Here is a 26,191-nt window from a genome sequence, read left to right on the forward strand (position 1 = left end):
GGGTGAGGCCATATTAAAAAAGAGTTTGAGGGCAGTCGGCAAGGCACATAACTCTCAGGCATAAATGGGCCAGCAAGCCTAAAACATGCATTCTAACAGCCGTAGACCAGCAAGATATACATCCCAGAAAGAAACATCCTTGGGAAAGCTGGAATTTCTGGAAAAAAGCTTTTTTCCAAAAGCAGGCCGGCTCCAAACGCCTTGAATGCATAAACAGTAGCATAGAGCCGCAAAAATCTAGAAAGCTTGCCAAAGGCCAAAACTCTCTTGGAGAAAGCGCAGAGAAGCAGAAGAGGCATTTTGCCTGTGCAGTTTGCCACTGCCAAGAGCACTTCTTATTTACGGCTCTGCACTTTCTCCAAGAGAGTTTTGGCCTTGCACAAGTGAAGCAGAATGCACACAGAGGCCTTTCTGGCGAAGCTTTTCTACATGCTTTGTAGAATGCATTATAGGCTGCCAGGCAAGCACAGATAGCTCGGGCGCGTTCAAGGCGCACTGCTGTACTGCCTCCAGAAGTGCAGCCAAGTTCTGTGCCTGGAAAAGCCCGAGCATGCAAAAGGGCAAGTGCACAATGGAGTAAAAGCACACAGAAAAGAACTGGTTTTCTATGCGGGCCAAAGCGCAGCCTGCGGCTCTTGTTTGCCATAAACTTTGCAAAAGTCAAGCCAGGCCCTGCAAGTGTCTCTTTGTGCACGCGCACTCGCGCTTCCAAAAAGGCTCGCCAAGCATCAACAGCAACTTTCTGCTTTTGCAGGGAAGGATGCTCTATATGGCATTTGAAAGGGATGCACTGCAAATATCCAATCCCACGCTCTCGTTGAAGTTCGTGCATGTGCGAGTGCCCGAGGAGAAGCTGTGGGCATAAGCCCAGAAAGCCACGCATTCTGCCCTGAAAAGCACGAAAATGGCCTTCAAGAAGCATTTAATTATTCCAATTTCGAAAAGTTGGGTCTAATTTGCATGTACACAAAAAATCAAATAAATAAGCACGCACAAAACGGCGTCAAAAGGTGCGCATCCAGCCTCTTCAGACGGCAAAACCGGGCATGCAGATGCAAAGCATACAACACTCAAATATATCGAACGCTGGCATACAGATATAGCGAAAACGCCGGGCCATTTATTTTTTAAAATCATTTTGTTTTAATATATTCGTAAATATTAAAATAGAATCTAGATCATTTGCTTCTTAGGCCCCATTTCATTTAAAGAATAAATATGCTTTAGACAATCAAAACACAAATGAAAGATGAAAGAGAAGACGAAGAAAACTGCAATGGTTCTAAATCCTTTATCTTTAAGTTTAAGAAAATGGCAAGAGCCTTTAAAACAGCGCTCTTGTGCTACAGCTTCGAGTCTTCTTCGCAGGAAGGCGCCCCCACGCCCCAAGAGGGAGAGTCTTTGGTGGAAGAGGCAGAGTGCAGGATCACACAGGACGTGGAAGTAGTACCTATCACGGAGGAGGCCGAGCCCAGAAAGGGGCTTCCTGTGCCAGCCGGCTATTCGGAAGAAAGGGCGTGGCATTCTTTGAAGGATCTAGACGTACAAGCCATTATAGGGCGCAGCACAGTTCCAGACAGGGTCTTGCAGGCGCTAAAAATAGCTGGAGGCAAAAACATGCCAATGCAAATTATGCTGGACTATAGGAAAAGAGAAATGCTGAAACACGCATGCTCTTTTCTGAATGAGGTCAGAGAGATCATAGGCAGAGCAGCATACAAGGGCAACTCCCTATACACAGGATGCCTTATTGTCTTTCATCTGAAGAAGCGGTATTATACAGATGACGCCCGCATAAATGCATTCCAGGCGCTGTGCATGAAGGACAAGTCGAACGAGACAGCGGACTCTGCGAAGCGCCTGCAGGATGCTGCAGCAGAAAGCCATGTGAAGTCCTTGATGGAGACAACTTTTCTTATGAACTGTGCAGCTGTGGCGTGCAAGCCGTTTGGGGATATGTACTTGGAGCTGCGTGCGCAAATAAAAGAGGCAATTTACAGCTCCGGCAAGCAAGGCAGTAAGACCGCAAAAAATCTTATGCTAGTTTGCATAGTGCTGGCAGAAGTAAGAAGCATCACCATGCACATCCTAAAGAATCTTATGGAGGGAGTGTGCATATCGCAGAAAGAGATGGAGGCTATAAAGAGTGCTTTGCCAATGTGCGAGGCTGTTGCAGAAGAGGCAGTTGCGAAAGTGGAAGCTGCCAGTGGCCTGCAGAAAGCCACTCCAGAAAGCGCATCTGCTTCAGCTTCGGGCTCGCTCCTGGCTTTGCCTCAGGCTTTAGCTCCAGCCCCAGGCCCTGCTCCAGCGCCTGCCTTAGAAGAATCCCTCCCCATCCCAAAGAGGAAGGCGCTTTTTCTTTCTGCTCCTGCAGAAAGTCCAAAGCGTCGAGAGCCTGATCCTTCGTCCATTTCTGCTAAGTCTGAAAAAAAGCAGCCTGTGTCTGCAGCATCGCCCGTAGTGGCAAATATGAGCTTAATAGATGATTTGCGAGAAAGCTATCTTTTCAAGAAACAGAGGGACATATACATGCAGGCCAGGGATTTTTCTAATGTAGAGAACCCGTGCGAGAGTTTCACAAGGCAGTACAAAGTGAAACCGGCGGTCATGACCAGCATCATGACACAGCACAGGCTGACATTCAACCTGTACGAGCTGGCCAGCAAGCAGAAGCCTAGCGCCAAGCCATAAGCCTTCATGCTGCATCCTGGCGCCAAGCAGCTTCCCAGGCCTCTGCATACACTGGGAAACAACTGCGCAAATAAAAGTCTAGCTAGTAAACTTTTTGCTCTTTCCAGTTCCGGGCGCTCTGCATGCAGCGCCCTCTGCCCATAAAAGGGCCTTTCCCCTAGAATAGATGCAAAGCATGCAGCAGGCGCATGCGCGCCAAGAGATGCGTCAAAGCACGCGAACGCGATGTCTATGTGCCACGCAAAAGAGGAGAAAGCCCCGCCTAAGCCTTTTCAGAATCTGCAAATCAGCTGCAAATGGTCAACTTTGCAGCCGTTGAGATGCTCTTGCCTTTAGGAGTGTCCTATAATATGCGCGCTCTAGAATGAAGAACTTTCCTTTCCATGGCGAATAAGATTGGAGTTTGTGTGGGCATAGAATTGCAAAAAGGCTGCACATTTTTTAAAACCATAGCAAAGACAAAAAACACGAGAAGAAGCAAGGGCCAGCCCATAAAGGGGATTTGAGATGAAAAAAATAACGGAAAGAGCAAATTTGCATTTTTCTTTGCACTCGCATAAATAGTCTAAAAAATTTAGAAAATAGCATGGAGAAAACAAATGATGAAAAATCAGTCACAGTAACGATCAATAAGATGGACGGGGAAGGCGTTCTGAAATTTGATATCTACAGAAAAACGATAGAACAATTATCTAATGATGAAAACGGCCAGCTGGAAAAGAAATCAGTACTTAGAAAGATCTTCGGAGTAGTGTGCAGTCACGTAGTCTGCAACACCCCCGAGAGCTTGAATTTAATTACAGGCAAAACAGCGAACTGGCTTGCAGCAGCGATGTTTTATAATATTATAGAAAGCAGCGAGGACGCGTGGAGCACAATTGAGAAAGCCATGGAAAAGACCAACAGCAAATTCCAAGAGAGAAACGCAGCTAGAGATGATTCGAAGACGGCAAACACGGGGAATCTAGCAGAAAGGGAGGATGTGCAAAGAGCCAAGATGTTTATAGACGTGCTAACGAAGGATCTGGAGAAGCAGCTGAAGCAGGCGACTGCGTACATGCAATGCATTGTAAACCCGCAGCCAGTAAACGGCAGTACACGCCCCATAGAAAGAGCAGGCATTGAGTCTATGGAGTGGGTTTACAAGTTTATCATGAACACCAAGGACCATCCGCTGCTAATGGCTTTCAACATAAAGAAACTAGACGATATTTTCCCGGAGGTGGCCATGGCAGATAGAAATATGGAGTTTGGCTCACAGGAGGAGCTTGTGGCGGAGGTAAACAACAGGCTGCAGCGCCTAAGAGAGGAAGTGAACAGAGAAGGGCTCTACACAGTATTCTTGGTGAGCAACAATGAGGAGTTTATAGAGTTTGCAGACGACATTATGAAGAGAAAATCCGAGAACATAAAGAAGTACAGGAAGGAGGACATGGCGGCCATTCTCACAGGCATAGTCCAGACACTTAAGCTGGACGTCTCTAGCCAGGAAATAAGAAGAAATGTTGACCTTGTGCTCGCCAGGAAGGGGTACATCCGCAGAGCGAGCGAGTTCACGGTTTCATTGCCCGGCAAAGCGTACCGATCTGTGACAGAGACCATTTACAGCATAGCAAGCGGTACTTCGAGCTTTTTAGTCCGCAACCGGACAAGGATAGCCTACCTAGCGTTGTTTTTGGCGTTTTCGGCGATATGGATAGTTATATTAGACTTTATGACCGAGCCCGAAGTTCCTGTTCAAGACGACACATGGTGGTAAACAGTGAAGCCAGAGCAGCCAATGAAGGGCCTGGAAGTAGGAGAAGCAGATGCTGTTTTAGATGCAATAGGCCCAAATGGAGAGTATTATGCCATTTGCAGCGCCGGAAATCAGCCAACTGCCGCATCTTTTTAGAGCGCAAATTAGCGAATAGCTGGCTTTGTCCAGTATTGGAGAAGCCAGCCGGGTAGACCATCCCACCAACACCCAAGCGCACTCTCTAAGAGAGTCCTTGGGCCTCAGGATAGAAAGGCACTGAATAAAAGCAGAGCATTATAATGTGCATCTTTGGGCTTTATTGAACTTTACTTAGGATTTGCATGGCTTTCAGCACTCTGCAGAATCTTAAAGGATCTCAGCGCGCTTTTGGCGCTTGCTCTTTTTTCTGGATCGAACGCAAGCATTTCTTTCAGAATTTTTACGCAGTCCGCCAGCTCCTCTCTTCTAGCAGTTGCAGCCATGGCCTCCAGCGAAGACTTGTTTAGCACCTCGTGGATCCTCTCCAAGCATGCGGATGCTGTCTGCCCAGGAAAAAGCGTGGTGTGCGTTATCATCTCAAATAGCACACACCCGGCAGCCCAAATGTCTATCCCCAGCCCATACGGCGCTCCCTCGTGTATTTCCGGCGCTCTATAGTATCTGGAGCATATATACAGCACGTTGTTTTCTGCGCCAGCTATCTTCTTGGCGCTCCCAAGGTCGCAAAGCTTCAGAATTTTTGCGTCAACGTCTATCAGCACATTTGAGGGCTTGATGTCTCTGTGCGCTATTCCCAGCGAGTGCAGATATTCAAGCCCCTCCAGCAGCATAACAGCGTAGTCTATGAAACTGCTTCTGGGAAAATGTGTTTTTTTTACAATGTGAAAAAACAGGTCGCTTTTCACATATTCCATAATAATATTTAAAAACACGCCGTCCTTGCACTGTTTCTCGTAGAAGTACCAGAACGCCCGGACAATGCATCTGTGCGAAACCGTCTGCAGCATCTCCAATTCTCTGTTCATGTACGCGCTTTTCTCAAATACCCTCTTCAGCGCATACTCGGACGACCCATTGACAGAGATCCGGGTGACCACCCCAAAGGTTCCAGATCCTATGTTCTGCAGGGATGCATAGCTTATTTCTGTTTCGCGCCCTGTTATAGCGCAGATTGCCACTTCTTTTAGACACTTGCACTCTCCACCACTTATTTCGCCTAGCATTCTATTTATAGTGTATTAGATACAAATAATTGGCAAATATTCCCCTGTTTATTTTTTAAAATAGCCTACCCCTGCATGAAAAACGAGGAAACTTGGGAGAGCGTGCAGACAAAAACATTCATAAAATGGATAAACTCCAAGCTAGAAACCGGAGAAGAAAGATATAGACAGGAGGCCATCAATGTTCCTTTTGTGTTTGATCGGATAAGCCATCTCAGAGAGCTGCGGGACGGGTTGACGTTGCACTCCCTTCTGTACTCCATTACAGGTTCTATTTTAAAGTTTAATACAAAGCCTGTCCTTCGGGTGCATAAAAGAGAAAACATTGAAAAAGTGATTGATTATTTGAAATCCAGCAAAGTCGAAATGATCAACATCGGCTCGGCGGACATAGAAGAGGGCAGCACCAAGCTGACGCTGGCCCTAATATGGAGGTTTATCCTGTTCTTTACATTCCAGATGGTGCGGGAGGGCTCGGACTTAAAGCCGTACAGCTCTGTCCAGAAGAAGGTTCTCAAGTGGTGCCAGATGAAGACAGCTCCGTACCCCGGGATTTCTGTGAAGAACTTTGAAAGCTCTTGGAAAGACGGAAAGGCAATTTCGGCCTTGGTGCACTCGGATATCGGAGGATTTGTCTACGACGAAGGAACTCCGCACGAGCTCGCCTCCAGAGCGCTGGGGCTTGCCCACGAGCACCTCAAAGTTCCCGTGTTGATCACCGCGGAGGACTTGGTCGAGGGCAGATGCGACGAGAAGTCTCTGCTGACGTACCTGCTGGAGTACTATGCAGCCTCTGTCAAGAACGACGGAGAAGTCAAAAGAATTCTCACAGCCAAGGCAGTCCACCACGCGTCGCAGTCCATCGAATACGCAGACAAGAAAATTGGAGAGCTGTCCTCTTTCCTCGCGAAGGAGGTCCCGGATCTGGAGAAAAAGAAGAAAGAGCTTGACGCAGTCTACAACAGAGTCAGGCTCGCAGAGAAGGACGCTGTTTGCGCAATCGTCTCATATATTATTCAGCGAGACATACTAAACCGGATAAAGAGCCCGTACACGCCGGTAGCTGCCTCGCTGCCGAAGTCGTTCAAGGCCCTGCAAGTGGTCGGAGTCTTCGACGCAGTGAGCGTGCAGGATACCCTTAGAGGATGGGGCATCACCGAAGGAACCATAGGAGAAAGCGAATACCAGCAGGCGTTTGCAAACATGCTCAATGAGCTTCTGGAGCTCTCTGCATGCGTGACGCTCACAGCATCGCTGGAAATACTGAAGCACATCCAGGCAACGCTTGAGGAGGTGGTCTTGTCCAAAAAGCCCTCCGAAGACGGAATGCTTTCGTTTTCCGGAATGGAGGCCAGCCGGTGCATGCGGGAGCGGCTCTTCTGGGGCCTCCAGGAGGTGAAGGACGGAGTCAGGCGATTTATGGACATATTCTCAGACGGACTTGCCAGAGAGCGCGCTTCCATCAGTAAGCCCATCTCTTTGGAAATGCACGCGTTCCCCATCCCAGGCCCACACAAGCGCGAGTGGAGCCTCCTGGGCGGACAGGACATGTATTTGAGGATAGTCGCCGACGGTATGGCTGCTGCCGGCACAAAGGAGTTTACGTCTATTGCTCCTGACTTGGATAAATAAACCTGGCTTGCGTTCAAGCATGCTTGTTTTCTTGTTTTTGGAGAAGAGCTGCGGGCTTTTTGCAGTGCTTGTTCAGTCTGCGCATGAAAGAGACTTTTTTCCTGGAGTGCTGCAGAGACACGCGTGGAGCATCAGCTCATTTCAGAGTTAAGCACGCGAGTGCACCAATAGGCACTCTTCCCCGGACAGATTTGCCCCGAGATGGCACGTGCATGTTGCTTCGGCTTAGGAGGGCTTATCGTGGCGCACGCCCGACTTGTTTCTGGGCAGCAGCCTAGAACATGCTAGTATAACCCGAATAAAAACAAATCGCCCATGCAAAATGCTAACAGACAATAAGTATGTATGCACCCGAAGAGATAGAACTAGTTCAATTTATTGAATAATTTCCTACGCACACAGCTGTTTCCGCATGCAATGGCGCTTTTAATTCCATCAATAGCTAGCCAATGAGAAAAAGCTTTTCTTTCAAACTATTTTCCAAAAACAAAGAGTATCTGCCAATAAAAAGACAAAAATGCAATACATTATTTTTTTCTGATGCAGCCATCGATCACATAGAAGTGCAATAAAGACAAAATATCTGGATAGACACGACAAATTGGAAATATTTAAAATATTATTATACAAGGGCTGCAAAACCAGTCTGCTTTGCAGCGAGCAAATCCTGCATAAAAACATGCAGACATGCACTTTTATCGCATGCACATGTCTTCCATAGCTTAACTTTCTGCACCAATGGCACGTTTTTGTGGAGGCTAAAGCAGGATTCAACATACTCTTAAATGTGCGATGGGTGGGTATTTTATGCTTCGGATGGGGCTGAGCGCATTCCTGTGGGCGCTTTCTCCTGGGTGCAAGGACACAGTAAGAAAGCCTCTAGAGAGAGCGCAGAATCTGGCGGTATAGCCGGCCCCTTTGAAGAGGAGAAAATAAACACCTTCTGCCAGAGCCTCTCCATACAGTGCAAAACTGCCTACTTCCTGAATAGTGCAAAGTACGGCAGCATTGAAAGCACGTCGTGCCTTCTGTAATTAAAGATCTGTAGACACTTGCAGAGTATGCGAGGACTTTCCTCTAGTTTTTAGCCCTGTGGAGTAATGCTATTTTATTCATTGGTAAAACATTGTAGGTATATTTGTGTTTCTGGCTTGCAGCTCTGCTGGGCGTTTATCGAAAATACGTTTCAGAGGCTTTGGATAGCATTCTTTGCACTCTGCGCTGTTGCGCATTTTTCAGTTTGCTGTGTAAAGTTCAAAAGCTTAGTTCAACAAATAGATTAGCAGTTTGCCGTGTACGCCTATTGCTTGCAGGCAAGTTTCGGCTGATGGCTCCATTGTCACAAGGCTGGTTTCTGAAACGACCGACGGGTAGAAGCACAGTGATTTGCGCATTTTCTCGTGGTTTAGATGCAGCTCCCTGTCTAGGCATGTATACACTAGTTTGTTATGGTAGTTTTGTTCCCTCATGTTAAAGATGCATGTTACAGGCTCTGTTGAACTGAATACAATGTTTTTTATTGTGTTTCCGTATGAGTCCTTAACCCCCGGCGCGCTAGAAAGATAGCTCGCTGTAAAGTCGTCCATGTATATGTTGGAATGCTGGCAGAAGTTGGTGATTCTTGTGGAGTACATGATGTCTGTCCATCCATCGGCGTCGCTGAATTTGGACCTTTCTGTGACCAGATTGCCTTTTGCGAAAAGCATGTCCATGTCCAGAGACTCGCTGTCCTCTAAGAACTCAGCCTTCATCTGCGGATACAGTTCAACGCTTGACAAGTCTGCGGAATCCATAAAGACATATGCTTCACGGTCAACAAGGTCCTTTAAGCAGGGGATGGAATCGACAAACTCTGCGCTCTCAATCATTGCAGATCTCTGGAGTGTCAGCTTTCTTGTCGCGCACACCATCATGAAGTCAATAATCAGCGGAAATCGCAGAGGCCTGGAGTCCATCGATTCCTTGCAGTGGTACGACGCATACTCGGCAAGCACACCGTTAATAATGCAATTCGGGGAGTTTGCCTCGGATATGTAGTAGAACACCAAAATCTCAGAGCCCGGCAAGGACTCAGTGAAGTACATCGTGTCGTGCGGGCTTCTGTATGTCCATTTGCGGGTTTTCGGGTTAAGCCCCAGGACGTGTATGTTGCTCTGTGGTCGGCCGTACATCTGCGAAATCTGAGCTATTATTGTTGCGCACGGGATTCCGTGCGGGGTCATGGGGATTATAACCGGCTTTTGCATTCTCTCGCTGTTGTCCACGTAGTTCACTCGATGCAGCTTTATTCTGCTGGAGGGAAGACGGTTCCCTGTAGCCTGTACTTCGGTCTTTTTAGGGCAAACAAAGTCCAGATTAAACACGAGCTCCATGGTTCTGTTGTTTATGCGGTAGAAGTTCTTGTAGTACTTCTCGGTAACTACCTTGTCCTTCCCCACGAATTCCACCATGTTTTCACCCGCATATGGGCATATGGCATAAAACAGCGCGAAAAACCGATATAGCATAGAATAGAGCCGCGAAATGCTGCCTTTTGTAATTTCCATGTACGGAACCTGCTTTCCCGTGTCGGAGAAGAACATGGAGTTCAGGCTGTTGACTATCTTTTCTGTGGTTTCGCCGTAATATTTTTCCAACTCCACATCATTCAATACATTGCTATAAAAAGCATTTAGCAGCATATTCAGCTGAAGGATAATGTTAAACATCTCCTCCCTTTTCATAGAAGCCCCGCAGAAATCGTAGATATTTTTGTCAATGTAGTTTCCCTTTGGCGTGCTGTCTTTACACTCGTCTATCAGGGAGAGAATTATCTTATTTTGCTGCACGGAAAAGTCGAATGCTATTTCGGCCACTGAAAAAAGAAGATATATCGCTGCACCCAAGTCCTTGTTTTCGAAGCCTTTTCTCTGCATGCCAATTATGCGGTCCCTGGCATTGTCTAAGTGTTCGGTTTTATACCGGCACTCATAGCTCATATAGCCGCTTTTGACTCTGAAATGCAAATTTACGCCATTATATTGCATCTTGTTCTGGCTGTCTTCTTCCGTGCTGAGCTCTTTTATGTTCTCAGAAATAAATCTAAGCATCTGGTCCAGTTTATTCACGGTCCACCCGGGTATTTTATGTAGTTTCGGGTATTTTCTCAGGTTCTTCTTTATGTGCAGAAGAGCCTGCTGCTTCCACCTAATGGAAGGGCCCAGGCTCTTGACAAACTCGAAGAAACAATCCAAATCAGGATCGTTTAGGGAAGCGGTAATAGCACGGTCGAGGTCTTCTTTTGTTGGAATGGTTTCCATTGGGCTATCAATATTCTGCAGAAGGTCCATAATGCAGGAGGACTCGTCCACTTCCATTTCGGACGTTTCGCTCAAAGAACTTCCATGCACACGGTCTATCATGCTGCTAGCCACTCCTATGGCCAAAAACAGATAGACACTGCAAATATATTTTTTCATCTTCTTCAAACTATCCATCTTTGCTTATCGAAAAAAAACATTATAAATATACAGTCTCTCGAATCAATCATCCCTCCAGCACAAAAATCGATCAAATGATGCCGCTGACCTTTTTGATATCACATTTCAGCCAGAAGGCACGCAGCCACTCCCCAGACTCTGCACTTTTATGGCCGCTACTCCAGCCTGCAAATGCGCAGATCCCTGCCGCCACCGCTCCTGTGCAGCCCGGAAAGTGCATGCGACAAAACATTCGTGTCTAAGTATGATGAACTTTATTAATATCCTCATAAAGAAACAGCCGTCTTTGCGTAGATTACACAGTAAGTTCCATTCAGATCCATAGGAAGTCTATTCGTGGTACTTCAGCTTAGTACGCAAAAAGTGTCTTCTCTTTGTGTTGTAGTGCTGCTTGTTTCCTGGAATCATCCTCTTCCACGCAGGAATAGGCTTGTTCACTCTGTTTGCTTTGATTAGTCTTCTCTTTAAAAGTGCTCCCTTGTTCGCAGTCATTCGTTCTGGGGCTATAAAAATTAAAAAAATTTCAACACATTCGCGTCGCCCTCTCCCTGTGGAAGCTGCACTTTTGAATTTAGAGCGCTCCACAGAAAAGTCTTTGCACGGCGCAGCCAAGAATGCGCTACTTTTTGCTGCTTTTTTCTTTTCTCTTCTTAGCCAAGTATGCAGGGTGCGTCTTATCGACTGCAAAGTCTGGGTTGTTCTCGTGCGCAAATCGGCTGTCGTCTCCCAGGACTGCGGCCTCGCTGCTTTCATCTGCCTCGTCTGCGCTGCTATCTCCCATGCGGATGTCTTCGTTTTCAACCGATCCAGCTGCTTTTTCTTTGTGTGTGCTATGCTGCAGTGCGCTTTCTTCCTCCTCGGGGGCTTCCTCCTCGGGCATGCTCTCCAGCATGGCCTTCTTGTAGTATGCCTGCTTTTCCTCGTCGTCCGACATGTCAATTAGGCTGTTTGCCACCTCCAAGTCAACCTCCTTAACAAAAAGGTCTCGCAAGTATCTGTCTCTAATCGGGTCCTCGTCCCACTTGAGCTGCGGCTTCGTGCTGTACAGAGGGTTAATTGGGATTTTTCTTGCTGTGTTGTGCAGTTGGCTTGTCTCCTCAACAACCACGTCTGAAATCACAGCATCATCGGGTATAAACCGGGCATCAATGTAGTTATGTGTTTCCTCTATTTCCAGTCCATCCACTGCTGCGTACAGCTCCCTCCCTGCCTCTGCTGTGTCCAGCTCCACAACCGCATAGAAATATTTCATTTTGTTTTTCAAGTACTCGCGCAGCTCCATTTCCTGCGTCTCTTCATTTACGTCGAGATTCATCACTGCAGGGCCTTCTTGCTCTTCCTTCTCGAGCTCCTGCACGCCATACTTGGTCTTATACAGAACCACGCGCTGGATGCTCTCTTTCCGCGCAAAGACGCTAATAACTCGGTATATCTCGTTGGCCCCTATGGAGTCCCAGTCTACGTTCAGAATCGCCATTCTTCTAGTCGCTTCTCCGCGCGGGGTGTCGGCATCCGCCATAAGATCTTCTGGTTTCATTTGAATCACGCTCTCTTCAACAGGGGAGTCTTCCTGTGGGCAGTGCCTCTTGTTTGTGCTCTCTCTGCGAGAATCAGCATCTTCGGTTCTCTCCATCTTTTTCTTTCTGCAGTTGCCTTCAGCAGTATTTCTCATCCTAAATTTTTTTCTGAATGACTTCTATAAGAAAAATAAAGCACAGAATAGAGGCGTACAAAAGCACAGTCGCACTTCTTAAGCAGAAAATCAAGAAGCTGTCAACGCAGTTGGGCGAAGGCGAGAGCGTGGATAACGGCGAAAGCGTGGAAGAAGGGGAGATTCGAGGCGAACCTAAGGAAAAGCGGAAGAGAAAGTTTGCGGACGAGTCGAATGTTGACGGCCTGCTTGCATGCATTGACGAAAAAGGCGCAGGAAGCATCGATGAGGTGCTGAAGGAAATATTCGACCGATTCAACACGCTATCCCACAGCGAAATGCGGAAGGTTTTTGGGCACATGCTTCCGCATCTGTCGAACCCTTTGAAGTACACAGTATTGCATGATGTGATTCTTTTTTCCAGGGACTTGGAAAAGTATGCGGTTGTGTACAAGGTGTTCTACCCGGACGCAATCGAGAAGGACGGGAGCGAGGTGAGCGACGTGCTGGAGACGGTTTACTACTATGCAATTGACGAGGAGCCTGCAGATGGGCTCAAAAGCAGGTGCATTTCCATACTCCAGAAATATGCGAATAAGCCTGTTATTGACGGGGAGACAATAAATGCAGAGGCTTTTGATGCAGCCACGTCTATTCGCCTGTACTGCAAGGCACTTGACTGGGACTGGACGTACAACGAGTACATTCGAGACGTGATGCATCCTGAGCTTAGAAAGGACCACTCCCCGTTTGCCGTTTTTGTGCTGTCCGTTATATACGCAGACTGGGCAAAGTCCCTGCCCGCGCATAAAAGTCTCGAATACGTGATTCAGATGCTCGATAAAATCACAGGGATTGGAACAGGAGAGGAAATCGTGCACTCCATGCACTCTCTGGAGACGCAGCTCGTTTGCGCCCTCATTCTGCGGCAGTTTCGGCCTGGCGCAGCTGTCAAGTGGCACAGAAAGAGGATCGAGGAGGCGTCCGAGAGGGAGAAGGACCTCATCGACAGGGCCTGGTCTATCTCCTTCCTGTAGGCGGAAATGCGAAAGAGAGCACGCGCCAGTAAATACCCGAATAGAAAAGTCAGAAATACTACCGAATGCATAAATTTTTTTAACCCTCGATGTTTAGCAAGGACGCATTTGACTCTCTCCCGCCAGAGGCCAGGAAAGAGCTTGCCAGCTTGGCAGAGAAGTACAAGAGAGGCGAAATTTCTGTGCCTGACTACAAGAAATCGTGCACTGACATAATCGCAGAGCACCAAGAGGAGCAGTTTCAAGAGGAGGCCTTGCACGGGTCCAGAAGAGGACGGCCTTCGGGGAAGGACGACCAGAAGCCAGAGTACATGAGCGACATAATCCACTATGCTGGCGTAAACCTCAAGGAAGAGGCCCAGCACATTGCAAAGGAGGCGGAGGACAGCCTGCCTCTTGACGACACAAAGGGGAAAGTGTACGACTACAAAAACACGATCGAATCGCTTTTTGACGGAAGAATATACACGTACTTTTTGGAAAAAATAGGAAAACTGCGGGACATTGGAGTCAGCGACGACGCTTCCCTGCTGGTGTTTCAGGCCTCAAAAAGAAAAATACTCGAGCTCTTGGAAAAGATGATCCAGCAGAGCAAGGTGCGGATGGACATATCTAGAAACGACTATCTGATACGGATCGAGAACGACAAGCGGAGGCAGATGTGGTTCTTGGAGCAGGAGGAGAAGCTGGAGATGGACAAGTATAGGCAGAAAAAAGACGGCGACGAGGCAGAGGGAAAGAAAAAGTGGAGAAAGGCCTTGCAGGACAGAGAAGACTTGATCATAAAGAAAAGGCTTAGCAACAACGTGGCTCTTGCTGCACTGGGAAGCCAGCCCAAAAGCTGGATGTCGGCAGGAGCGCAGGGAACAGACGATGGATCTGCTCCGTATTTGACGCTTTTCCAGGGCTCGGATGAGCGATCGCAGAAAAGCAGCACCCGCGTGATTGTAAAGGAAGACCTTCTGAACGTGCTGGCCAGAGACAAAAGATATAATAAGTCCATATTTACGATAAAGCACACATACTTGTAGGCAAACGCCTGGAAAACAATAAACTTGCCTGTGTATTTTAGCATTGCTTTGCCGTTGCAGGCGCATGGATAGAAATGCGAAAGAGTGTGCGCATGGAGATAGAAGAGAAACAGCGGACTTTTATTCAACTGTAACAGACTTGGCCAGATTTCTGGGCTGGTCTACGTTTATCCCCTTGCTGGTGGCTGTGTAGTACGCCAGGACCTGCAAAACAACTACGTTTACAATGCCCTGGATGCAGTCAGACACCTCTGGGACTATGATTTGGAGGGAATTCCCCAGCTTTTTGGAGGTGCGCTCTGTGCATATGACAATGGGCTTTCCTCCTCTGGAAATAACTTGCTCGTACGAGTTCTGGGACTTTCCCTCGGATGGGTCTGTCAGAATCATAATGATTCTCTTCTTCTCGTCGACAAGTGCAAGCGGGCCGTGCTTCAGCTCCCCTGCTCCGATTCCTTCGCTGTGTATGTACGTGATTTCTTTGATTTTCAGCGCTCCTTCCAGGCTGGTGGCAAGCTGGTAGCCCCTTCCCAGAAGAATGATGCTCTCCTCGGTCTTCAGCATGGTCTCTGCTATGGTCTTCAGGCCTTGCTCGTCCTTAAGAACAGACTCAATCGATTCAGAGAGCGACTTCAGGTCGTTGATGATCGCTTTTCGCCTTTCCAGGGTTTCTGCGTTGTGCTGCCCTATCTGTATGGCGAGCAGTGCCAGCGCTACAGACTGGCTGGTGTATGCCTTCGTGCTGGCCACTCCGATTTCCGGGCCTGCGTTTATGTGTATACCGCAGTCCGTCTCTCTGGAAATGGTGCTTCCCACAACGTTTGTGATTCCCACGCTCAGCGCGCCCCTCTCCTTGATGTACTTCAGGGAGATAAGGGAGTCTGCAGTCTCCCCACTCTGGCTTACAAATATGCAGCAGTCAGACCTGGAAATGGGCGGAGTTCTGTCGTTGAAGTCGCTTGCTATTTCAATCGTTGATGGAATTCCTGTGAGCTCCTCAAAGAGGCCCCGCATTTGCAGAGACGCGTACGAGCTGGTTCCGCACGCTATGAAAATGAACCGAGACGCCTTTCGGAGCGTGTCCAGCCACTCCCCGATTCCTCCGAGTTTCACTGTGGACTCTTCAAAGTTCACACGCCCCCTCATCGTATTTACAACGGAGTCTTTCTGCTCGTGGATTTCCTTCAGCATGTAATGCGGGTAGTTCCCCTTCATTATGTCGCACAGAGTTCCTGTAACCTCCTCCAGCGGCCGGAAAGACTTTCCTCCGGGCCCGCTCTTGGTTATTTCCAGGCCCTTGACTGTTACGTGCGCAATGTCTCCGTTTTCCAGCGTAAGAATGGTCTTTGTATGCTCTATGATGGCAGCCGAGTCTGAGCTGAAGAAAATCTCCATCGGCGGGGCGTCGTTGTTCGACTCCATCACAAAGACTCTGCTGACGGACCGAGACAGGTCTGCACCTCCTGCTTTCTCTCCAATCCTGGGAGTTCCCACGGGCGTGCTTATGGAGATGCTTGGCTCTTTCGAGCTCACCGCATCGATTGAGTCCTGCTGGACTATGGAGCTTCCCCGCACACCAATCAAAAGAGGGCTTCCCCGACGGGCAGCAACGACCTCGTTTGGGAAGTGCTTGCTGACAACGAGAAAGGCAAAGGCGCCATCCAGCTGGTGCACAGCCTCGTTCACCAGCTCTGCAAAGCTCATGGTGATTCCTCTTGCCTTGCACTTTCTGTATATGAAAAGAATGACCTGTGCAATGCTCTCTGTGTCGGTTTCGCTCTGGAAAGTCTGGCCGTGCCCCATCAGAATCTCTTTCAGGTTTTTGTAGTTGTTGATGATTCCGTTGTGAACCACGTAGAACTCCCCATCCTGGCTGGGAATGGGATGGCAGTTGGTCTCAGACGGCTTTCCATGCGTTGCCCACCGCGTGTGTGCAACTCCTATGTTCGCCATTTCCTCCTTCGCCTCAAACTCTTTCCCGGCTGCCTCAATGTGGTCCACAAGCGACTGGACCTTCCCTGTTTTTTTGAATGCCTGGTAGGAGTTGGAGATCTGAACGGCCACACCTGCAGAGTCGTATCCTCTGTATTCAAGCCTTTTCAGCCCATTCGTCAGTAGTTTCAAAACCTCGCCCTTTTTTGCCAGCTTATTGTAGCTGCAATATCCAAATATTCCACACATACAATTGTGAAAATTCGGGTTATTTATATTTTAAAAATACGCCATCATATTTCCATTGGGTTATTTGTTTCCTTGGCATTGGCCTGTTTGTGTTTGAGATATAAGTGGTTGCTGCCTGGAAAGGGCTCAGGCCTATTTGTTATCACGGATCCCAGGCCTGCCCAAGCCCTCTGAAGCGCATCTGTGTTTTCTAGGCTCTGCAGTAGAGCAGATTCTTCCGCGCATGCGCCTGCCTGCCCTGAAGGCTTAGAATGTGCGCATTGCAGGCAGTGCGTGCACAAACCTTCTTTTGCACATTTGCTCGTGGCTGAACACTGTGACTAGACTGTGGGAGATACGCCTTTTTGTGCTCTCTCCTGCAGTGACACTTTTTCTTCGTTACCTGCGATGTTTCTATGCCTTTCATTTATTGCGCTGTTTAAATATAAATAATTTACTGCAGAGCATGCTTGCCCTACGCCTTATAAGTCTAGCCACGCAAAGCAAAAAAACTGTGAAATACACGCTGAATGCAGTTCTTCTGGGTCTAAGCGTGCTTACTGTGCATCTCTTTTTGGGGGTCCGGCCAGAGGAGATTCCCTGCCACAGTGACCAGCTAATAGCCAATGCAAGATACTCGATAGAGTGCCTGCACGTTGCCCCGGATGAGCTGCCTGTTCTGGAGTACAGGGACTTTGAATACGACGAGTACAGCACAATCCTTCTCACAGGAAGCAAAAAAGACATGCACCTCATTAAAAGAATCCACAAGACTGCGCAGAGCATGCAAAACAGGACAAAAGGGTACGATATAAAAATAGGGGGGTGTTCTTCTCTGGAGATGGCAAAGTATTTTCTTGTTCTGAAAATAGAGGCAGGGGACGAAACTGTTTTGCTTGTGGAAAATCGCGGGTGGCAGGCCAACTCTGACGTATTTTCCACTTTCATTAGCAGGCTCTACACTGAAGACAGAACGGGCGTGGGAGGTGCCTCTCTCCTCACTCCCGCCTTTAACACGATTTCCCTGCGCATCTCTGAGGAGGGCCTTGAAGAAGTGCTGGGGATCCTGCACAACCTGCACAATCTGTACAGCCACTCTCTAGGAGTGTACTTCTACTGGATAGTGGGGGAAAAGGGGATTTTTCTGTCGTCTAATGTTCTCCTGGTCTTGTGCCTTGCGGGCTTTCTGGGGATTTTGGAGCTTCTCACGGGCGGGGACTTTCAGATCCGCCTGCTCCACGGCAGACAGGCGCTGAAGCTCTTTCTCATGGGCGAGTTCGTCTTTTGGGAGTTTTGCTCTTTCTCCTTTTTTGAGGTTTTTTTTGTGTACTGTCTTCTTATCCCCTTGAACTTCCCATTGGCTATCATTCTGGGCACGTCCAGAATTATTCTTCTTTTCTGCGAGTTAATTGGATGCTCTGCAAAAAGAGATGATTTTTTTTGCACAGTTGACCTCCTGTATGAAACAATTAGTAAAAACATCCGCACAGTCGATTTATTGCCACCTTCCAGCAGCAATGGAAATGCAAAAGGAGAGGAAGTTCTCGATAGCAAGCAGAAGTATTAGGCGAAAGCCCACCTTTTGGGAGAAGGTCAAAAGGCTTATTTTCTTCCCTTTCTCGTTCTACAAGAGAAAAAAGAAAACTCTGTACAGAATAGCGGCCTTCAACGCGACCCTGCATCTTATAGAAACCAAAGCGTACTTGAGCAGCCAGATGTTTATAAGCCTGCACGTAAACCCGGCCCTTCTGGACAGCTTCAAAAAGTTCCACTCTGTGGACTACAGCATGTACACAGGAAACGAAGTCTTTAGCTTTCTCAAGCTGCATTTGCTGAAGTACTTGGGAGGGCTTCCCAGAAAGTCCTTTTTAAAGTCTATGCTCTGCCCGAGCTACAGGAAAGAAGAAATTCCCAAGATCTTGAACAAGCTGTACGAAGACTGCGATATCTACGAGATCCGGGTCATTCAGAGCCTGCTCTGCCTGATGGTGTGGGCGCACAAGAGCTCGTCCGCCAACAACATGAACGAGCTCTACCTGATGAACACCTTTATCCCGCTCTTCTTCGGCCAAAGAAGAATCAAAAACCTAAAGAAGAAGAGCCAGAAAGATTACCATCTGCTTGTAGGCAGGTGGAGTGATGTGCTAAAATACCTCCCCAAAGGAACCATGCAGTGAGCCATCTGCAGCAGAAAAGCACCGCCAGACAGACTCCCACTATAAATAAAATTGTATTGCACCGTGTATTTGGGCATTTTCCAAGTGTTTGCGCCAGACGCATTTCCGATTTTTCCTTTACAGCGGGGCATGGGCATCTGAACTCTGCTAGAATATTTCTGCATAGGCATGTCTCCTGCGCGTGCTATTTCGGATATACAGGCTCTGCAAAGACTCCTCTTTCTGAAGTGCCCATGCGAGGACTTCTACTACAAAACAGAATTTTCCCGTGCTGCCTGCTTATTTTGCGCTGTATTTTCTTTTAAAAAACCCGTAAGTTGAAGACTTTTGTTTATTTTGGAAACATTTTTTCTATGGGAAATGCACACATTCCACATGCGAATGCGTGAAATCTGCCCCCAAAAAGGATTATCCATTCAGAAATGCATTGCTTTTGGGCAAGCTGTTCTCATAGAAAAATGTGATACCAATGCAGGTATATGTATAATCCACACATAACTATGACTGCGGAACATATGTATATTGAAATGCCACATAATTTTTCTAATGTGCAGGGTCTTTTTTGGCGCATGTTAACGGATGCCTCAATAAATGGGTTTTCTTCGCCTTGCCTCATAGATATTAGGAAGTTTTCTCTTTTTATCCTTTGTTTTTAATATACTTTGTCTGCTTTTAGAAAAATTTCTAAACAAACTATAGTGCAATATATCAGTGTTTGGCGCATATTCATCCAAACACAAAGACCAAATGCTCTAGAAATAGCTACACAGAGCGCAGATTGTGCCTGTAGAAGGGAAATTCTGCAAGTTAGCTGCCGCCTTCCCGCGTTTTATGTGCTTGGTGTTTGGGAAAACAGCTGTTCTGTTTGTATTGGCTTCTGTTTGCTTGCTTTTGATGAGTTGGCCTAAATTTCATTAGAAAAAGCAATATCTGCAAATATGGCAAAATCACGGCGGGCTCTTAGAAGAAGATGCCAGCCTCTTGCGCCCACAAAGCCCACCAAGGATGCCTTTCTGTTGGAATGCACTCTGCCAATGAGATGCCATGCAACAAAGAAAGTTTTGGCGTCTCCAGAGGCCCTATGCAGGACCATGGAAGCACCGCAGCTTAATGCCCTGCCTATGCTGGCGCCTTCATAGCCTCTTTTGCTGACTTCAATGGATATCAGGCCGGGCATTGAGTTTTCGCCCTCAAACAAACCGCGCTTTCACTCAAGCCCGAATTAACTCGAAATAAAACACCATCTAGCCAGTGCTATACTATGCACGTTCAATTCACGAAGTAGCTCAACACTTTTTTCTGGCGTGAAAGTGTCTTCTGCATTTGAGCCGTTGAAGCATGCTCGAGTTCTGTCTGCTTTTGTTTGGCCTTTGGCGCAGAAATGCACTGTGCAGAAGAGCATTCCTGCATACTTTCTTTTTCATTCGGGCTATTAAGCCCAAGCTCAATTTTGAAATTAAATCCCACCCAAGCCCACACTCCATGCATAAATGAAAGGCTTTTGTTTTTATCGGGGAGTGCCGCACTCTGTGATCCGAATGCTTCCTAGCCCTCGAATAACAACCCGAAGAGCGCAGCAAAGAAAAAACTTGTGTGGTTGTTTCTGCAATTGCACACTGAATTTTCTGGTATTGTTTATTTCTTTCTATATGAAGATCTCCTCATAATGCATAAACCTCTAGACAGAAGTGTCTTTTAGGGCGTAGTAGAATACCGTTCCGGATACAAGCCCGGCAACCAACAACACGGCAAGCCCGCAAAAAAGCTTGAATAAGCATATGCGCTGCGCAATGTTCTGAGTAACCATGCTGGAATCGGTTTTGGCGCTATTAAGGCTAGCTGTTTCCATGTTCAAAACCGTTGAATTGCGCAAAGTTCGGCTGGACTTTGGGGTGCGCGTAGGCCGCCGGGGCACGTGTTCACGGCTTTCATTCTGATTGCTTGTTTTTTGTTCTACTGCCTGTGTGCTTGTGCTAGAGTGCATTCAACAGGGATCCGTAATTAAAAAAGGAAAAAATTAGAAGATGGTGCAACCGCTGAAAATTAAATTATCCTAAATCTAGGGAGGCAGGCGCTGCAATGGGGCACTGCGTGATTTTTCACATCGAGAGACTTTTTCTCCTTGAGCATCTTTCTTGTGTTTGCGCATGAAAAACATCTTTAGAGTGCGCAAAAACATATTTTGATGGGGTTTTGCAGGGGTGGATTTGCTCAATTGTTTTTGAATTTTCGGATGCCTTTTTGGAAAAGACGGGATTTCCCGAGGTTTTCAGAGCCATGAGCGCATTAATTTTCGTGGGCAGAAGCAACATCTGTTCAGGGCGTGCAATGTTTGCATTTCTTTTCTATTTATGCACTTTTATTTTTATGCGCATGAACTATTATGTGTTTTTCTTGGCAGTGTATGTGCTAAGTGCACAATGCTTCAACGTGGAGAACCTGGATAGGGAGTACTACCTGATAAGCAACAAAAAAGTGTTTTCTCCTGCCGAGTACAGCGAAAGGGTTGCAAAGGGAGAGACGCCCAAGATAAACATAGAGTTCAAACCGGTGGAGGTGAAGCGAGAAACAAACAAGTACGTTTCCTTACTGGAGTCTCTGGACAAGTTGCAGAACCTTGCCTCGCGCGAGCTGGTGCACTCTGATAGCAACAACAAAATAATTCTTGTTCCATTTAAAAGCATAAAGTTAATAAACGACGACGGAGAAGTGAATGTAGGATATTATAAGGGAAGCTACGTAAAAAAGGGAAGAATTATCCAGAGCTACACCGGGGGAGATGCATGCGATATTTGCAAGGGGAAAAGATGGTCCAGCACGGTGCACTACCAGCCAGATCTTTCAGAGATGGAGCTTTCGGGCCCTGTTGAAAGCTCCACGTGCAGCTACACCTTCTCCGTGAAAGGGAACGAGCTGACAAACGAGGAAAAGTACGTTGTCTTGGACGTGGTCCCCGTGGAAAACAAGGACCCTGAGGCAGAGAAAGACCAGAGCACGGAGGAGAACAGCCAAGAGTCCGCGCAAGCATGCGCGAACAACGTCTGCAAAAACTCTTTCCCCATAAAAGAATACAGCATAATCACGGAGTCCATTTCTGCGCAGGAAAAGAAAGAAGAAAAGAAGGGCGCAGAGCAGCCTTTAGAAAAGACCGAGCACAGTCCAGGCCCAGAGAAGGAAGATTTGTAGGATGTTTTTCAGGCCGCATGGAGCAAATAGGCGCAGAGACTTCACGCCTTGAGTGCAGCCCCGTAGAAGGCGCGCATGCTCTTGTGGTTCAATAAATGTGCAGGGTTAAGAGGAGACAAGCGAATGCAATTTCGGCAGTGGCACTTGATGGGTCCGTTTTCGGGGGTTCACAGAATATTGGCCATTGAAAAACTGGCCAATCTTGTTGCAGACGGTTCTATTTTCTTGCTGGGGCTTGTATAGATTTTTAATTGTTATTTTTCAAAATACTGCCGAGGCGCAGGCCTGTGCTGTCTCCTTCAGGGGATTCTGTTTTGGCGCGGGGCGTGTTTTGGCGCTGATGCGGCGATGTCTGTGGCGGGTGCTGGTGCATTTAGTAATTTGCAATTCTTTTTATTTTATATTTATGGGGCGAAAGGAGAAAACAAGTCTAATTGAGATGCTGAACACGTCGATAGGGAACATAAGCGGACTATTTAAGAAGAAAAAGGAGGGCGAAGATGCGGACAAGGATGTGGAGGTTGAGGAGATAACGGCCAGCCAGGACAAGGAGACCTCCCAAAGCTTCCTTTTAGACGACGAGGAGGAGTTTGAGAAGGACATAAGCCGGCTCTCTGTCTCTATAGGGGAGGGCTCGCAAGAGTGTCCGGAATCTGGGCAGATTCTAGAGTGCAAAGGCCCTGTTCCGTTAGAGTCTGGGCTTGCGGACGAGCTGCAGAAGCTGCGGAAAATCATTGCGCTGAAGGACGAGATCCGCCAGAAAGAGCGAGAGAAGGACAAGGAGGCGGGGGAGCTCCGGATTTTAGAAAGCATAAAAACGCAGGCCGAGCTGGAGTACGAGCGAAAGCGCAGGAAGATTCTGCTGCAGATGATCGAGTCCCTGGAGACGCGTCTTGAAGAGAGCGAAATCCAGTGCCTGGAGCTTATGAAGTATTGCAACCTGCTCATTGAGCAGCAAGAAAAAACTGGTACAGATAAAAAAAGATAGGAATAAAAAAATACACTTCAGTTTCGCGTGTTATTCTGGGCGTTCTGCGGGCTTCTTCTCCGCTCTCCAAAGCAGGTCTTTCCGGGGGCGGGAGCAAAATGGTAAGTGGAGAACCCGGGTATCGATCCCGGCACCTCTCGCATGCTAAGCGAGCGCTCTACCTCTGAGCTAGTCCCCCGCATAATTGCTAAAAATTTTAAATCCATGTGCAGAGACAAGGACAAACTGGTTATTCGGAGGAAAGTCGGCCGGTGGAGCGTGTATGACTACACTGCTTGCGCGCACCCGGACTTGACAAAGTACATAGCGCGGATGGACAAAATTCTTCCGCGGGCAAGAAACAACAGCTTTCTCTTGGACCGGGAGTCCTGGTACTCGATTACTCCCGTGGCCCTGGCAAACTCCATCACAGAAGCCGTTCTAAGCAAATTCCAGACGCCTGTCCGCGTGCTGGATCTGTTTGCAGGCGTGGGCGGAAACACGATTTCTTTTTTAAAGTACGAAAATTCTGTGGACTCTGTGGAGATAGACTATGCGAAAGTGCGATGTCTTCGGCACAATGTGAAGATGTGCACGAGCGCAGATAAGCACACAGTACATCATATGGACGTGTTTTGCCCGGAAACTCTGAAGAAACTTCGGCCGTCGTACGAGGTGCTTATGGCAAGCCCTCCCTGGGGTGGGATCTGCTACAAGAAGTGCAGCGATGTGGAGCTGTTTCGGAGCTGCAAAGTCCTTGAGATAGAGGATATTTATGCGAGCGTGGCATCGACGCGGATATACATGCTTCCCCGGAATCTCTGCAACCGCGTGTTTGCACTTCTTGGGAAGCCGTATTTGGTGTTCCCAGGGGCTTCCTTCAACGGGAAGACGGTTGCTAAGATCCTGGTGGTTGGCGACACGTCTTCGTTTTTCCTATAAAGTGTGCTTTTCTGTTGTGCTGGACTGCACATAATTTTAGCGGAGTTTCTTGGGCACTTGCAGTGGGTGGATATTCTCTCTGGGGAATTGCTGCATTTTCTGCCTGGGCGTGCTCCTGCTGGCTTTGTGCATGTGCAGGGCCTTTCCCTTCATTTTGTTTAATATGTGCAATAAAGACGTAAATGCAGACTTTTTTCTGGTTTTTAGTTGGGCTTCTACTGCGCTGTGGCGCCATGTGCTTTTATGTGCGCGTCTTCCTGCGCCTGGACTGGGCAGAAACACGAGAATAGCGAATGAAACGCACTTCCAGGGAAGAAAAGGCCTGGACTGCTCCAAGCGCAAATATGTGCTAAATTAGGACACACTGTGTAGCATATGCGCAAATAAAGGCGAACGGGGTGTTTTTTGCATGCGTTTTGCAAGAGCATCTTTTTTCAGATGGACTATGCAGATGACAGCCTGCTCTCTTTTTGGGCTTTTACTTTGTGCGGGCAGCAAGGACGGGGACATGGTCAAGCTTCTAAAGGACAGGCTCAAGGACAAAAACGCATTTATATCTGGGCAAACAGGATATGTGTATAACATTGGGAAGAATTCGTGCATTCTGGCAGAAAAAACGCCGAGGAACAACCGCATTAGCATGAAAATGGTCAGGGAGGTGACAAGTTCGTCTCGTTTTAAAATGGTTCGCATTGTCAAGCCGAATAGGTATCCCATGGTGTTTCTGGAGCATGTGGCGTACCAGAGCAGTTCGGGCGTAACTGGCGTCTCTAGCCGAGTGTTTGGCCTGAACGAAAAAAATGCGCCAGAAATAAGCTTAAACAAGTACAGTAAGCACAGCCCGGAAACCATGTCGATTTATCCTGAGATGGCTTCTCAAGGGCGGCTTGTCTTCCGAATGTATATAGGAAGCAAATGTGTTGGGGTGTCGTATAAAAACTTGCTGGTGAGCGAGCACTGCAAGTTTGTAGGAGAGAGCTCTGGGCATAAAAGCCAGCTGTGGATGTGGATTCCTAACGCCACCTTCAGAAGAGAGACAGACGACAAAAAAACTCCTGTGGACTACCTAGAACTGGATGAGAAGGAGGACGCTGAAATTGAAAAGAATAGTGTGTGCACGCCTTGTCCGGTCTTTTCCGGCCCTGCCACGACGCGACTCTCTGGCACTCCGGATTCCTGTTTTAATCTTTCTCGGCGGTTTGTAATCCAAGAGGACATATCGGGCTATCGCAATTCTAATATCTCAAGGGGGCAGCCTAATGTTTAGTGCTTGTGATAGGCCTTTTATGCTGCAATGGTGAAAGCACAGCCAAAAATATGATTTTCCGGATGTTCAAGTATACAAGAACAGCCTCTCTCTTAAGGTTTATGTTTTTTCTAGGGTGTGAACACCGCATTTCACAGTTTCTGTGGTTTTTTGCTATGTATCCAGCAATCTTACAGATGTATGTTTCATCGTTTTTCCAACAAAAGCGGATCTAAAATGAAAATGTGTACAGTTTGTTTTTAGTCTTTTGAATTTATTTATATTTGGGTACTTTTTTATATGTATATGTACAGGTATAAGTGTAAGTATATGTGTAAGTGTAAGTGTAAGTGTAAGTGTAAGTGGATAATAATAGGATATAGATAGTTTGCTGGACTGAGTTTGTTGTAGTTGTTGAGTTGATTGTTGAAAGCTTACTGCAGGTGCCAGTAAGGAGCGCGAAGCTTGGGTTAGAAGCCAAGCTGCCACAGATACACATCCCAGAATCGAGCTAGAAAGATATCCGCCGAAGAGTTTAACCTACCTGTAACGAGCAGCACAATGTGTAGTCAGCTCAGGATGTTTACTTTTTCTTTTTGGTTTTTTCTTCTTGGTTTCTTTACTGAGAGGTAGCCTAGTGTGAACAGCGCAGTGCCATAGTCCACGGCTTTCTTTTGTGTTTTATGTGGCTGAGAGATTGAAGAGCTTAGTGCGCCACCTCCGTGATATGCAGAGGTAAGGTGTGTATGATTGCAGGGTTGCTTTCTTTCTCTGAAGTTCAGAAAAGCTCGCCCTTAAATAAACAAGAGGTGTAATAAACCCGCATTAGGACGGGACAGAATATGCCTGAATACGGGAAATAGAATGTCCTAGACAAGAGTGGACAATTAAATTGCGAATTTAGACCCTTAGAAAGACCGTTCCAGTGTTATTTTAATATAAGTGCCTAGTCAGCCATGGGAGAACAGGCGTGTAATAGGCAACCATTGCCAAATTTCCAAGGTCATCTCGGGAAGAGGCAGATCCAGATC

The 26,191-nt window shown here is 47.3% G+C and overlaps 18 protein-coding genes across 18 annotated transcripts; 11 read left to right on the forward strand and 7 right to left on the reverse strand.

Annotated features, from left to right (window-relative positions):
• Positions 1-13: 13 nt before the first annotated feature.
• Positions 14-883, reverse strand: NEMAJ01_0170 (uncharacterized protein; the record flags this gene model as incomplete). The annotated part of the gene is made up of 1 exon (XM_047914008.1): positions 14-883. One exon carries the CDS (start codon positions 881-883, stop codon positions 14-16), a length of 870 nt encoding a protein of 289 aa, XP_047769965.1.
• A 359-nt stretch (positions 884-1,242) lies between these two features.
• Positions 1,243-2,691, forward strand: NEMAJ01_0171 (uncharacterized protein; the record flags this gene model as incomplete). The annotated part of the gene is made up of 1 exon (XM_047914009.1): positions 1,243-2,691. One exon carries the CDS (start codon positions 1,243-1,245, stop codon positions 2,689-2,691), a length of 1,449 nt encoding a protein of 482 aa, XP_047769966.1.
• A 586-nt stretch (positions 2,692-3,277) lies between these two features.
• On the forward strand, positions 3,278-4,450 carry NEMAJ01_0172 (uncharacterized protein; the record flags this gene model as incomplete). The annotated part of the gene is made up of 1 exon (XM_047914010.1): positions 3,278-4,450. The coding sequence occupies one exon, from the start codon at positions 3,278-3,280 to the stop codon at positions 4,448-4,450; it is 1,173 nt and encodes a 390-aa protein (XP_047769967.1).
• A 305-nt stretch (positions 4,451-4,755) lies between these two features.
• Positions 4,756-5,652, reverse strand: NEMAJ01_0173 (uncharacterized protein; the record flags this gene model as incomplete). Its single annotated transcript, XM_047914011.1, has 1 exon — positions 4,756-5,652. The coding sequence occupies one exon, from the start codon at positions 5,650-5,652 to the stop codon at positions 4,756-4,758; it is 897 nt and encodes a 298-aa protein (XP_047769968.1).
• A 75-nt stretch (positions 5,653-5,727) lies between these two features.
• On the forward strand, positions 5,728-7,284 carry NEMAJ01_0174 (uncharacterized protein; the record flags this gene model as incomplete). Its single annotated transcript, XM_047914012.1, has 1 exon — positions 5,728-7,284. One exon carries the CDS (start codon positions 5,728-5,730, stop codon positions 7,282-7,284), a length of 1,557 nt encoding a protein of 518 aa, XP_047769969.1.
• Positions 7,285-8,546: 1,262 nt separating this feature from the next.
• On the reverse strand, positions 8,547-10,760 carry NEMAJ01_0175 (uncharacterized protein; the record flags this gene model as incomplete). Its single annotated transcript, XM_047914013.1, has 1 exon — positions 8,547-10,760. The coding sequence occupies one exon, from the start codon at positions 10,758-10,760 to the stop codon at positions 8,547-8,549; it is 2,214 nt and encodes a 737-aa protein (XP_047769970.1).
• Positions 10,761-11,093: 333 nt separating this feature from the next.
• NEMAJ01_0010 (large subunit ribosomal protein L39e) lies at positions 11,094-11,255 on the reverse strand (the record flags this gene model as incomplete). The annotated part of the gene is made up of 1 exon (XM_047913848.1): positions 11,094-11,255. One exon carries the CDS (start codon positions 11,253-11,255, stop codon positions 11,094-11,096), a length of 162 nt encoding a protein of 53 aa, XP_047769805.1.
• Positions 11,256-11,382: 127 nt separating this feature from the next.
• NEMAJ01_0176 (uncharacterized protein) lies at positions 11,383-12,435 on the reverse strand (the record flags this gene model as incomplete). The annotated part of the gene is made up of 1 exon (XM_047914014.1): positions 11,383-12,435. The coding sequence occupies one exon, from the start codon at positions 12,433-12,435 to the stop codon at positions 11,383-11,385; it is 1,053 nt and encodes a 350-aa protein (XP_047769971.1).
• A 17-nt stretch (positions 12,436-12,452) lies between these two features.
• NEMAJ01_0177 (uncharacterized protein) lies at positions 12,453-13,451 on the forward strand (the record flags this gene model as incomplete). Its single annotated transcript, XM_047914015.1, has 1 exon — positions 12,453-13,451. One exon carries the CDS (start codon positions 12,453-12,455, stop codon positions 13,449-13,451), a length of 999 nt encoding a protein of 332 aa, XP_047769972.1.
• Positions 13,452-13,540: 89 nt separating this feature from the next.
• Positions 13,541-14,482, forward strand: NEMAJ01_0178 (uncharacterized protein; the record flags this gene model as incomplete). Its single annotated transcript, XM_047914016.1, has 1 exon — positions 13,541-14,482. The coding sequence occupies one exon, from the start codon at positions 13,541-13,543 to the stop codon at positions 14,480-14,482; it is 942 nt and encodes a 313-aa protein (XP_047769973.1).
• A 120-nt stretch (positions 14,483-14,602) lies between these two features.
• NEMAJ01_0179 (glutamine---fructose-6-phosphate transaminase (isomerizing)) lies at positions 14,603-16,663 on the reverse strand (the record flags this gene model as incomplete). The annotated part of the gene is made up of 1 exon (XM_047914017.1): positions 14,603-16,663. One exon carries the CDS (start codon positions 16,661-16,663, stop codon positions 14,603-14,605), a length of 2,061 nt encoding a protein of 686 aa, XP_047769974.1.
• A 445-nt stretch (positions 16,664-17,108) lies between these two features.
• On the forward strand, positions 17,109-18,209 carry NEMAJ01_0180 (uncharacterized protein; the record flags this gene model as incomplete). Its single annotated transcript, XM_047914018.1, has 1 exon — positions 17,109-18,209. One exon carries the CDS (start codon positions 17,109-17,111, stop codon positions 18,207-18,209), a length of 1,101 nt encoding a protein of 366 aa, XP_047769975.1.
• NEMAJ01_0181 (uncharacterized protein) lies at positions 18,160-18,819 on the forward strand (the record flags this gene model as incomplete). Its single annotated transcript, XM_047914019.1, has 1 exon — positions 18,160-18,819. The coding sequence occupies one exon, from the start codon at positions 18,160-18,162 to the stop codon at positions 18,817-18,819; it is 660 nt and encodes a 219-aa protein (XP_047769976.1).
• A 1,678-nt stretch (positions 18,820-20,497) lies between these two features.
• Positions 20,498-20,803, reverse strand: NEMAJ01_0182 (uncharacterized protein; the record flags this gene model as incomplete). Its single annotated transcript, XM_047914020.1, has 1 exon — positions 20,498-20,803. One exon carries the CDS (start codon positions 20,801-20,803, stop codon positions 20,498-20,500), a length of 306 nt encoding a protein of 101 aa, XP_047769977.1.
• A 389-nt stretch (positions 20,804-21,192) lies between these two features.
• NEMAJ01_0183 (uncharacterized protein) lies at positions 21,193-22,005 on the forward strand (the record flags this gene model as incomplete). Its single annotated transcript, XM_047914021.1, has 1 exon — positions 21,193-22,005. One exon carries the CDS (start codon positions 21,193-21,195, stop codon positions 22,003-22,005), a length of 813 nt encoding a protein of 270 aa, XP_047769978.1.
• A 406-nt stretch (positions 22,006-22,411) lies between these two features.
• NEMAJ01_0184 (uncharacterized protein) lies at positions 22,412-22,993 on the forward strand (the record flags this gene model as incomplete). The annotated part of the gene is made up of 1 exon (XM_047914022.1): positions 22,412-22,993. One exon carries the CDS (start codon positions 22,412-22,414, stop codon positions 22,991-22,993), a length of 582 nt encoding a protein of 193 aa, XP_047769979.1.
• A 204-nt stretch (positions 22,994-23,197) lies between these two features.
• Positions 23,198-23,914, forward strand: NEMAJ01_0185 (trimethylguanosine synthase; the record flags this gene model as incomplete). Its single annotated transcript, XM_047914023.1, has 1 exon — positions 23,198-23,914. One exon carries the CDS (start codon positions 23,198-23,200, stop codon positions 23,912-23,914), a length of 717 nt encoding a protein of 238 aa, XP_047769980.1.
• A 445-nt stretch (positions 23,915-24,359) lies between these two features.
• Positions 24,360-25,181, forward strand: NEMAJ01_0186 (uncharacterized protein; the record flags this gene model as incomplete). Its single annotated transcript, XM_047914024.1, has 1 exon — positions 24,360-25,181. One exon carries the CDS (start codon positions 24,360-24,362, stop codon positions 25,179-25,181), a length of 822 nt encoding a protein of 273 aa, XP_047769981.1.
• Between the last annotated feature and the right edge of the window lie 1,010 nt (positions 25,182-26,191).

This window comes from Nematocida major (assembly GCF_021653875.1).
Source record: "Nematocida major strain JUm2507 chromosome Unknown 2424, whole genome shotgun sequence".
In the NCBI taxonomy this organism is placed as follows: domain Eukaryota; kingdom Fungi; phylum Microsporidia; genus Nematocida; species Nematocida major.